A 12,330-nucleotide genomic window follows, 5' to 3' on the forward strand; every position below is an offset into this window, starting at 1 on the left:
CCCTTTCAATCTAAGAGAGCAGAGGCACTTTATTAAACAGAAAATGTATTTGTTTACAACACGACAGAGGCCAGATAACTTCATCATGCTTTCTCTATATATAAACATCATGTTAAAGTGTCTGTAAGTGACGTTAGGAGTTCTAGAACTGATAATGAATTAAACAAGTATCCTGTTCTACAACCCCATCACTTGGACACAATCATAGTGACCAAGCAATATACACTGCTCCAGAAAATTAACACAATGGATCAGTCAGGAATTATAAGGAGAGAGCAGGTGTCTGTGGCCACCACCTACAAAACCATTCCCTTTATGGGGGTCATCTTGCTGCTGCCTCTCCAGTGCACCTGTTGTCACATTCATTAGCAACAAAGCATGTAAAACTGATTCATAATCACTTATTATTCCTAACTGGAAAGATTAATTTCCCTTATGTTTAAACATTTTGCACAAACCAAACTCATATAAGTTCATCTTCCGTGCACTCATCTTCCAGCTTTCAATATATGCACTGCCCAACATTATTAACTAAGAGTGCCTCATCTGTAAACATTTCTAAAAGTTGTTGTTGTATTGCGTCTTTGTGTGTGTTTAAAAGCTGCTTTTGTAGGTTTCTTCCACAGATCTGCAATTGACAGTCTTAGCGTTATCTTAACTACAGGAATAGGCATCACAATATAGTATTATGTCACACACAGTCTCAACAAAATCTGTTTGCCCAATGCTGAAAAAAAATGAGAGGGAAGATTTCTGTGACTAGGCTGAAAACATAAACCATAGCGCATGGTTCTCCAACATCCATTTAGCAAGCAGCATGGCAACACTAATGTGATTTCATAATTATACAACACCAGTCTTAAGCGCCTGTGGCTATTAAAGTAATACTCGTGTTTCCATAATGCACTTTTTATCTTCACGTCATCTTAAAATGTACAGAGATTTGTAACTGGTGCTGAGAATATTTTCACAACAGATGCTGAATAAAAACACAACAGTACTGAGAATTTCAGTCTTTAGTTTCCTATTATTTATATTACAGATTATGCTATTACCATAGATCTTGGTTCATTTTATTCAAAACAAAAACTGGTAATGGTGTATGAGTGATTGATTAATTTAAGTGAATGGCAGTGGCAGACCTCCAAATCTGCTCAGACAATACAACACATGATTAATAATCTTAATTTTTTTGTAAACTTAAAAAAAAAAAAAAAAAAAAATAAATGAAAAACCCTAAACACAAAACACAGATACAGACAGAAACACACACAAACAGAATACAGGCACTACTCTGTGGATGCTGCTTCTGGGGCTGGCTTGGCTGCAGTTCTGCTGGTCTGGATGTGTGAGACCTGAAGAACAGGCAACAGCAGCTGGAATGCATTGTGAATGTAGGTAGTGCTATTACACCCCTGAGGAAACAAGACACACAGTGTAGTGATGAAGGGTCATCATTATCATAACTACAGTCATTATAATTAGCATCATCAAGTCCCCTATCGCAGTCTCCTCATTTGTCAACGGCATTATAAAAAAAAATATCACATTCAGTTTTACCTCCAGCATCACACTGTCCACTAGAGGATTTACTACTTCTGCTTTTCTCTGACTCTATAGGGTCAAAAAAGAGAGAGACAAAAAAACAGAAAGATGTTAATTCTAAACTTCAGCACAAAAATTTTATAATTTTTATTAAAAGCAACAATATACACCTTTTATATATAATAGTATAACAGTATCTATATTTTTGGGACAATCACAAATACATTTCAATTAACGAAACTGATTTTTAATAGTTTTAGTTAAATGATAACAACACGTGCAACAGCATTTGACAGAATAAGACTATGAACGTGCATTAAGAAATTAAATGGGGTCAGTTATGTCATCAATAATGTTTTCAGAATGAACTGAGCTCAGGTCAGTCAGACTCACCCCTGCAGCCAGTAATGTGTCCGAGAACTTTCGGGCCAGGCATCTGACCTCCTTACACATGGCACTGGTTAACCTGAGCATACACAACAGTCACTAAACAGCTAATAAAAAGATTGGTCTAATAACGTCTTATGGAAATGGCCAAGGAACTCACCTGACCAGTATACTGGCCTGTTGGCTGGCTGGCTTCTCCAGCTCTTGTCCGTGTAAAATCAACTCGGCCACTTTGTGTAGCTGTTCTATACTACGAGCGGTCACCTCAGCAAGACTGCCCACTGATGACACATATACTTTCTATACACACAAAAAGACACGTTTAAATAAACATTTATACACAGAATATTAGAATGATTTCTGAACGATCATGTGACACTGAAGACTGGAGTAATGGCTGCTGATAATTCAGCCTTGCCATCACGGGAATAAAATATATTTTAAAATAGATTAAAATAGAATTAAAACAGTTATTTTAGATTGTAATATTTTTTCACAATATTACTGTTTTTACTGTATTTTTAATCAAATAAATGCAGCCGTGGTGAACATAGGATTCTTTTAAAAAATTATCAAATAATTATTTATTTATATAACATTTAATAATTATAAAAAAATAAATAAGTAATTATTGCAAATATTTTTTGAAAGAAAGAAATGCTTTTCAAAATTCTATTCATCATTCAAATACACACACACATATATATATATATTTTTTTTTTATTTTTTTTATTTTTTATTTATATGGTTTATTTTTAATCAAATAAATGCAGCCGTGGTGAACATAGGATTCTTTTAAAAAATTATCAAATAATTATTTATTTATATAACATTTAATAATTATAAAAAAATAAATAAGTAATTATTGCAAATATTTTTTGAAAGAAAGAAATGCTTTTCAAAATTCTATTCATCATTCAAATACACACACACATATATATATATATATATATTTATTTTTTATTTTTTTTTATTTATATGGTTAAGATGTAGTGATAACACACTGAAGACATTTCTCACCTTAACAGCATCCGAGTTTCCATCCTTTGCACTATTTTCCTTATTCTCTCCCTCTTCTCCCTTCTCTTTCTTTTCTTCTTCTTTCTTTTCCTCCTTTTCTGGAGCAGGGCAAGTGGTGGAGCTCTCTTCCTTTAATTCCTCTGTTACATTCTTGACATCTTCCCAGGATTGCTCCACTTCTCGCACCCAATCATGAGCTTTTATACGGGCCTGCAGGGCACACTGTATAATTAGTGTTTATGCTTGTGAATAACATATGTGTGTGCTGGAGAGTGCAGGTACACATTTATGTTACATGTGGATTTGCAGTGTGTGTGTGTGTGTGTGTGTGTGTGTGTGTGTAAGTGTGGCTGTACTTTGTTCAGTTTGTCTGGAGTTGCAGCAACATGGAGCTCAAAGAGCAGCTCAGTAAGAACACTGACAAACTCCTCTCCATCAGCAGCTGAAACACACAGATCACTTAAATTTAATACCCAAGGGCAAAAATGTGGAGGACTGAAATATTTATAGTGCTCTGACTGAGTCACCTGTCATATCAAATCAATGTTTGTTCATTGAGATGTGCTAATATTAGGTTTTCCAATACTTGGTAATTTCAACCAGAATTATAGACTACAAAATCATTTCACAGCCATAATAATTATTTATTATTCATTTTAACACAAAGTCTATGATTGGATTTTAAAAATAAAGGTGTGAATGTGACGTTTTACCTTGATTAATCTACATTAATGCATAAATTGTAATACAGATTTATCTAGCACAGTATCTTGATTGTGGTCTGGATTTGACTGTGATCTGGATTTGTCTAAATATGTTTTGGCATTTGAAGACTCACAGAGAGGAGTGGAACACTGAATTTGTGAATAAAGTTCACCGTTTTCCCCTGAGGCAGCATCAGGTTCCTCCTCGTCATGAGCGATGAAGATCTCTTTAATTGCAATCAGCTCCTTCTTCATAACTTCCAAATCTTCCTCCTCCAAAGTGGACAAGAATTCCTGCACCTGAAATGAGGAGAGATACACGATGAAAAGAAGAAAAGGAGAAGGATTTCATGTCTAACTTATTAGATATGCTGCATTTATTTGATCAAAAATACAGTAAAAACAGTAATATTCTGAAATATTATTATCATTTAAACTCTAAAATGTCATTTATTCCTGTGATGGCAAAGCTGAATTTTCTGCAACCACTACTCTAGTCTTCAGTGTCACATGATCCTTTAGAAATCATTCTAATATCATGATTTGGTGCTCAAGAAACATTTCCTATTACTAGCATCAATGTTGAAAACAGTTACTCTCAAACTGAAGAAACTGAAGTTGCTGCCCAAATGAAGATAATTTATTTTTGAACAGAATTTTTTTAACAAATTAGTCTTTGTTGTCACTTTTGATGAATTTAATGCATCCTTGCTGAAAACAAAAATGCCTGACCACAGACTAAGCTTTGTTTATGCTAGTTTCATGTCAATAGTATCACTCAGTAGTCTTTTTCTTCACACATTTAAATTCATATTAATATTTCATGTGCATTTGTTTATTTATTTGGTAAGTAGCTGTGTAATAATTGGATAACTGTACAGTCAGTCGATCATTCGTGCAAAATAAACCTGTAAAATGTATTATGGGTAAATGCAAATGGTGTGCGTTACTAACCCTCCCTTCACTCTCATTTGAAAGTATCTCCAGTGCCTCAAGATGAGACAAGCCTTGGTAATCATCAAACAAGATCCCATAGTGGGCGGTTGGGTCTGTGACCATTTGACTGCTCAGTCTCTCTCTCTCCTTTTCCTTCGCTTCTTTTAACATCTGCAGACATAAGCACATACACAAACATACACTGAAAATATGGCAGAATTTTCCAACAAAACCACTGTATCTTCTAGTATCCGAGGTAAGGCGGTTGTAGGCACTCTGCTGGGTAACAGCACCCAATAATCATGGTGAAAACTATTATTTGAGCATTTGTTGACCATCTTACCTGAGACAGAGAGACAGTTCTCTGCATCAGTATTTTGGTCTTTTTAAAACCTGGGTCACTCTCTGCCAAGACATTCATGGTCTTCTTTCCAATGAACTCCAAAGCATCAAGGCCTCCTGTTATTACTGACTTTCCCTGATAAAGCAAGAGGGAGAAAAATTAATTAGTTTCTACGATGAAGGGACAAGAAACATTCATTCATCTTAGGTGATTCAATCACAAGCAGTCAGCCGAGACTTATTACTATCTCAAATGCCTCTCCAGATCCATCAAGTGTAGCGGCTGATTTTGTTACATGTCAGTGATCATGGTAAATCACGGTACGGCTAATGATGTGTGTTAGACATGTGCAGACTCACAGTGTTTTGAACCGCGCTGCTGATGGTTGACAGGACTCCTCTGTGCACCTCCTCTGAATGAACGTGTTCTGCCATCTCTGCCCCAGAATGCTCATGAGCCTCTTCTGCCTCCTCACATGATGAGCTCTGACGGATTCGTAATGCCACACCTGCTTTCTCTTTTACGGAGCTTAACCCTTGACCTAGACACAATCAAAAGATAGAAAAACACTCAACTTTAGGGCTGCATTTGCCTGCAAGGGCTAATGCATAGAACAGATATTGACACTGATCTATTGTTCTGATAGTTTACATTCACACAACTGTGTTTACAATAATATCTACTATGACACAATGAGCTGACAATAGCACTTTCTGCATTTAGAAGTTAGGTCTTAGTATTATGCCTCACATGTTTTTATATTAATGGCAACTAATACAACATTGTTTTGCAAGTACTTGTTCTGTATGCAACTTATGATGTGCTGTAAGTCACCACAGTCTCTTTGTTTTTTTGTGTCTCACACACCCCAAAAAATAATTAAATAAATAAATACATGAACGAATGAAGGAATGATTATATATATATATATATAAAGAAAGTGTGCATACAGTAATGCACTATAAATCGCTTCATCTTGGTTCCACTGACTGCATGAATAACAAAACTGATCATTGGAGACCATTACAAAATAAAAAAAGAGACTCTACTGTTCAAAAGTTTGGGATCAGTAAGATTTTTTAAAAAGAAATTAATACTTTTATTCTGCAAGGATGCATTAAATTAATCAAAAGTAACAGTACATACAATTATAATGTTATAAAATATTTTTTATTTTAAAAATGCTGAACTTTCTATAAATAAAATAATTATTTTTTAAAAATAGTATCACTGTTTCCACAAAAACATTAAACAGACCAACTATTTTGCACATTCATAATACCGAGCACCAAATCAACAGCATATTGTAATAATTTCTGAAGTTTTGTAATGAAGTAATGATTTCTCAAGTGCCACTGAAGATTAAAGTAATGGCTGATGAAAATTCAGTTTTGCCATCACAGGAATAAAGTACTTTTTAAAATATATTAAAACAGAAAAACATTAGTACTTTAAATTACTGTTTTTACTGTATTTTTGATCAAATATGACTCAAATCAACTCATTATCAACTAAACTTTTGAAAGGTACAATATTTTTATATAAAATTTAGAAACGCTGTGGTTACGTGCCTCAAAGTGGATGAGAAAAAATGTAATCTCATATGTATTCTTGCTGTTTACTGTACATGCATGCAAAAATTATTTTTATTTATTTATTTTAAAGGTTTATTTATGGCGTTTTATGCCTTTATTTTGATAGGACAGTATAGGTCGACAGGAAGTGAAGTGGGTGAGAGAGAGGGGGATGGGATCGGGAAAGGTCCGTGAGCCGGGACTCGAACTCGGGACACCCGAAGCGCAATGGCGCTGTGTGTCGGCACGCTGCCCACGAGGCCATCGGCGTCGACATGCAACAAAATTTGATCTGTGTTACATCAACATTTGAAATGTGAAAATAGATAGATAGATAGATAGATAGATAATCTCTCTGTGACAGTGTTATCTGACAGTTAACTGTGGTAGGATCTACTGTATGGTTTACTATGGTGACTTACCCACAGTGGATGTAGCAGTGGTCAGAAGTGACTTCCCCCAGGAGCCCCAACTACTCCAGCCTTTAGATTTAGACTCATCCAGGGGCTAATAACATCCACACAGCCAAAGAACAATCACAAAATACACACAAAAAAAATATATGTTATGGATTTTGTTACATGGCGCAGACACAGACCAACCCTATTAAAAGTACCTCTGTTCCCTGTGCTTCTTCCTGTGTAGCATCTGGATCCAAGCACACCGAATCCACACATTCAGTCACCTGACCCTCAGGTTTTTCTTCTGATGGGTGGACCTGCATCTCTTCAACACCTTTGGTTGTACTGTGCTCTTCTGCAGCCGCATTGGTTACGTCAGGGGCCAATGTGTCTAGTGAGAGTTGTGATATAGACGGGACTTCATCTGTATTGGCTGCAGCTACGGTGGCAGTTTCATCAGAGGCAGTCGGCTGGAGGGAAGGGGGAGGTTTTGTAATGAGGTCTTCCACGGTCTCATCTTGCGACATGGTGCTCTGATAAAAAATAGATAAACAAAGACAGTGTAATGAGAGGCAATGCAAACAGCTGGCCATGACTGACTGTGATTAGGCCTGTCACGATAACAACATTTTGTTGTGCGATATATTGCCCCAGAAATAATTGCGATAAGCGATATTATTGTAATTTTAAAGACCATTTTATGCCACTGAATATATAATCATAATGTAACAGCATAATAATGCAAGAAGGCCTACACACTTCCAAATGACAACAAACTTTTAATTTTTAAGAATATTTAGATCATGGAAATTAAGTATCAAAATATTAGATACCTTAAAAAACTTGAATAAATAGTAAATAAGCATTTTTTCTAACAAAAAGTGCAAAGTAACAAGTACAAAAAAAGAGAAATGCACAAAGAACTTGTATGGAGATTTTTCTATCTACAGACTTTTCCCTGCCCTTCTTTTCTCTGTAAATTAAGGGTGCACTGTATTGCTGAAAAACACAATCACTACTTAGCAGTCAGATGTCCGTATGCACAAAGGCACAGATCCCTAAACGAGGCCATATCTGCAGATGAAACTTTGATTGTAGAAGCATGTTTTAAATGTGAACGAGCACCTCATGACTACACCACGTTATGTACGAGAAGCTGCAAAAGACACAGGCGCAAGTGGAATGTAAAAAACACGGTGACATAAATTTTTAGGTAAATATAATGGGCGATATATTGCACCACCAAAAATTATTGCGGTCATGTACATATATTGCGCGATAAGCTGATATATTGATTATTGCGACAGGCCTAGCTGTGATTGACAACAAACTAACTTCTGACTAGACAGTTGAGCTCTGACTAAGGTTTGCAAAATAACCAAAAATCGAGCAGTGACACAGATGATTAGGAAAACAGTGGAAAGAAAAAATGATGTTGCTCTTGTGAAATATCAAGTCACATTATAAAAATATGTTGCTCAGAGAGACTCATTTCTCAAAAATGCAGATATAAATTGGCTTGTTGTAGTGCATACAAAATAACTGGGTATTATTTAGGAGAGTAATGCTAATGGGTTGCTAATATAATTTCTATAATAATTTGGAATCAATCCTAAAAGGATCAAGAACAATTTGATCGAGAAAATCTGATTTTTTTTTTTTTTTTTTTTTACCTAGCAGGATCTTATTTACGTTTTAGTGGATTCATTTTTCAATACATTGCTTCCAAATTACACCAGGAATTTCATTAGGATTTCTTTGGGATATTTAGATTTCTGGCATTTCAATAAGAAAGATTTGCAGTCAGGTTGGTCAAATACACTATAGCTTCAGACATAATGTGAATCAGGGTGCGAACTACGGGGGAGCTAGGGGGGAGCTCGGCTCCCCTTAATAAGACATGGGCTCCCCTGAAAACGTGATTTGTGAAATTTTGGGGGGTCTCAAAAAATATTGACAATGTGTTATTTTGACGTGCAATTTCAGTTTTGTGTAATGTGATCATCGTGGAATTATGGTATTCTTCTGTAGCCTGACGACGAGTAACTTTACGTTAACTGTTGTTCATATGAACTGAAAGACAGCCTGATGCTTTGTTTATAGACTATTTGTGGGTGGCTGTTTGTTGTTTCACCTATCATTTCTTGTCGATAAAGTATAATAGTGTAAATCCTCTATAGTGATCTATCCTATATAGTGCTAATGCAAGTAGTGCATACACTTGTAGCTGTTATGTATCTTTGTAAGTCATTGTAAGCCCTTTTTTGAGGCACGCGCAAGTGGGCTCCCCCAAAGTCCACGTTATAGTTCGAACACTGATGTGAATACACACATACATGTGCAAGTAAGGCTTATAATTCACCTAAATCATATTTTATGTTTTTAATCTAATCATGTCAAAAGTTTTGTGTTATGGTTAGTTTAAGATTTGGGTTTAGCAACTATTCATCATCTCTGTAGATATAAAAACCCACAACGCTTGTGATTATTATTATTATTAATATATTTTATTAATACATATCTTGAATATACCATTCATTAACTCGGTCAAACCGTATTGTACGTGTGTGTGAACAGAAAAGCTTTGACAGAACAGCATTCAGACACATTATAGAGCACCAGCGCTGTCCCTGAATGGTGCCGCGCTGTCAAGCGCCTTTGTTTAATGCGGATTGCAGCGCCATCTAGCGGTTATTTTAGAAACGTACAGCCACATTCAAACTTTAGTTTGTAAATAGACGTTCAGTAAATGAATACACACAGACAGAAACTGTATATAATGTGTAGATTATAAACCTCAGGTTACACGTTACAGTTTCTATACCATAAGACGCATGCAGTTTTATGATGCCTTAAAGACTGCATTTATATTAACGTTAGCTAAAATCAAACGCCCATGTTTGCTTACGAATCGTTTATTCGTTTTCCCGTTATATTTGTCTTTTTTATTGTAACTTATTTATTTGAAGAATGTTAAAGTATTTTTAAAATACCCTGCGAGCACTTCAAAGGCGACAGTGCAAACGAATTTAACCTAAATAACTAACGTTAGATGCAAAAGAATAACAACAAACGCGAAAAATGAAAGTTACTCTATAAATACAAGCATAACGCTGAAATGCAAAATACACATAGGCAAAAATAACAGGAGTGTTATTTCTTCTGGAATAAAGTTAATTCATAGGCTCATCCCTTCTTACCAGTTCTGCTGACAGTCGCGCTTGTGCAACCCTTCCGCTCGAGCTCGAGCTCACGCCACGTCGGCAGGCAGCAGGGTCGCGTGCGGCTGTGGATGGTGACGTCACCTGAACTTTTGGCACTTTGTTTGTAGACAGGGAAATAAATAAGAGAACAAATTCCAGTCACATCTCGCGTATAAATCCGAGTCAAATGCTACACTCAACTGTAACTGTGGTACTAACTCAGTGTGAGGTATTAATCGGTTTGGTCTCGGATTTTAAGGTGGCGTTGCGTTTCATAGTGAGTTTGCAAGTGGGAAAACTGGAAGTAATGAGATAACTGATCCATTATAAAATTAGAGAACAATTTTTCTAACACTTAGAAAATACATACATCACTGTAACTCTACTGATATTAATAAAACATTGGTAATGGGAGAATGACGTTCTACCTTAAACTTTTTTCAGTTGTTATACAAGTGTGTATTATTTAACTGGCTCGTTGGTCTAGGGGTATGATTCTCGCTTAGGGTGCGAGAGGTCCCGGGTTCAAATCCCGGACGAGCCCTAGGTTTTGATGAACGCAACAGGTCAGAAATATGATATTAACATTATAAATGACTTCAGAACTGTGGAAATCCTGGAGCCAGTTGCATAAACTTAGTTACTATGTTAAGAACAACTAGCAGTTAGCCAAGAGGTACCCTAATGAGTCTTGTTTTTCAGATTCAAATTAGGCCAATCTAGGTTTTTATTTATCTGACCAGTTATGACCAGTCTTAAAGAAAAAAAAAAAAGATTATTATTATATAACTTGTAAGACTATAGTCTAAACATTTTATGCAGCCGGCCACTGAACATCTAAATTTGTCAAGCAATTAGGTAATGCTAAATTAAAAATCAAACACAATGATAACACATTTATACAAAATATTCACCATAAAAAGTTTATTGAATGATACATATTTAAATCTATATAATACAAAAAGTGTGTGAACAATTTGTATTAAATTCACAGTTTGATATAATGACACAGCATAATATTCCCTTTGAACTGTGAAAATAGAAGTAATTTAGAAAAGACAGAAGATTCACATCTTTATAAAAACATATCATATTTGTTTTGGATTAAAAATATATCATAATCATGCTTTCTATAAATTGCCCATTCAGTCATTCCATTAAAAAAAACACACACATATATAGATATATTAATATTTCCATTATCCTATATGATTAGTTAATTTCTGTGATGTGTAGTACAGCTTTGCTGTGGTTTATACATCAGACCAAGAAACAAATGCTTCATCCTTTTTCTTTCTTTGACTCATCTCAATTGTTTCATTAAGGACTTTTTCCTTTCTTATGTAAGCTCCCCCTTGTTCTTTTCCTCCTTCAAAATGTTCTTCAAAATTGTCCTTCAGTTGAGAAGAGAAAAACAGAAACCATTTTATTACAAACTGTTGAACTGCTATAAGAAAGAGAAAAATATGGAGATAAAGCCCAAAGCTTAAAGCTATTCATGGGCTCCCATTTACAGATATCTGCCATTTCAAATCTATTTTAAAGTGCACTGTTTCCGTTTACACATTGTCCTTTACAAACATTTGTTCACGAAAAAATGATTTGCAAAACCTACAAACAGAAAAACAAGAGTACACTCGTCCCTGCATATATCCATAATTGGGAGCCCACTATTCATGGGCTCCCATTTACAAATATCTGCCATTTCAAATCTATTTTAAAGTGCACTGTTTCCGTTTACACATTGTCCTTTACAAACATTTGTTCACGAAAAAATGATTTGCAAAACCTACAAACAGAAAAACAAGAGTACACTCGTCCCTGCATATATCCATAATTATATAACAAATATTTCACAAACAAAGTGTTAACAGTAAGACAATGTTACCCATAACCTAGATGAACTCACTCTAATAAAATAATGCCCCTTATTGAATGGTTCACATTTATCACATTTCTCCACCTAAACACCCCTCAGTGAAATAATATTTTACCCTTTTGAGCCTTGGACACTGGATTTGATCAAATACAACACGACACAACAAAATATTTAGGATTATATGAATATTCATGATTACAGAAATTATTCAAATATGAATAATGGTGAGATTAAGCAAAATTAAGCTTTCTTTAAGTCCTTGCAACTAACATGTATGCGCTGGATGATCAAGTGTTCAATTTTCAGACCAGCCTATTAACATTTAAGACACCGTTTTG

At 35.2% G+C, this 12,330-nt stretch overlaps 1 protein-coding gene and 1 non-coding gene across 3 annotated transcripts; one reads left to right on the plus strand and one right to left on the minus strand.

Moving 5' to 3' along the window:
- Positions 1–1,241: 1,241 nt before the first annotated feature.
- Positions 1,242–10,312, minus strand: LOC107754137 (protein NOXP20-like). 2 transcript variants are annotated; one of them, XM_016570459.1, is made up of 13 exons: positions 10,111–10,312; positions 7,126–7,443; positions 6,932–7,016; positions 5,295–5,476; positions 4,936–5,070; positions 4,611–4,763; positions 3,830–3,956; positions 3,309–3,394; positions 2,953–3,162; positions 2,093–2,232; positions 1,939–2,011; positions 1,561–1,614; positions 1,242–1,415 (listed from the first exon to the last, which is right to left on the minus strand). In XM_016570459.1, exons 2-13 carry the CDS (start codon positions 7,435–7,437, stop codon positions 1,290–1,292), a joined length of 1,683 nt encoding a protein of 560 aa, XP_016425945.1. In that variant the 5' UTR covers positions 7,438–7,443; positions 10,111–10,312; the 3' UTR covers positions 1,242–1,289. The 2 variants fall into 2 exon arrangements, with proteins under 2 accessions (XP_016425945.1, XP_016425944.1); XM_016570458.1 differs by having other exon boundaries at positions 3,791–3,956.
- Positions 10,313–10,585: 273 nt separating this feature from the next.
- Positions 10,586–10,657, plus strand: trnap-agg (transfer RNA proline (anticodon AGG)). Its single transcript has one exon. It is a non-coding gene; the product is annotated as a tRNA-Pro (tRNA).
- Positions 10,658–12,330: the final 1,673 nt, after the last annotated feature.

Source organism: Sinocyclocheilus rhinocerous, unplaced genomic scaffold (assembly GCF_001515625.1).
Source record: "Sinocyclocheilus rhinocerous isolate Xijiao unplaced genomic scaffold, SAMN03320098_v1.1 scaffold681, whole genome shotgun sequence".
In the NCBI taxonomy this organism is placed as follows: domain Eukaryota; kingdom Metazoa; phylum Chordata; class Actinopteri; order Cypriniformes; family Cyprinidae; genus Sinocyclocheilus; species Sinocyclocheilus rhinocerous.

Bases quoted from the DNA above. Each gene is read 5' to 3' on its own strand.
- LOC107754137 (XM_016570458.1), bottom strand. From the start codon at position 7,437: ATGTCGCAAGATGAGACCGTGGAAGACCTCATTACAAAACCTCCCCCT. The intron at 5,477-6,931 runs GTAAGTCACCAT...GATTGTGTCTAG, and splicing joins CACTGCTACATCCACTGTGG to GTCAAGGGTTAAGCTCCGTA. The intron at 2,233-2,952 runs GTGAGAAATGTC...TTGTGTGTATAG, and splicing joins GAAACTCGGATGCTGTTAAG to AAAGTATATGTGTCATCAGT.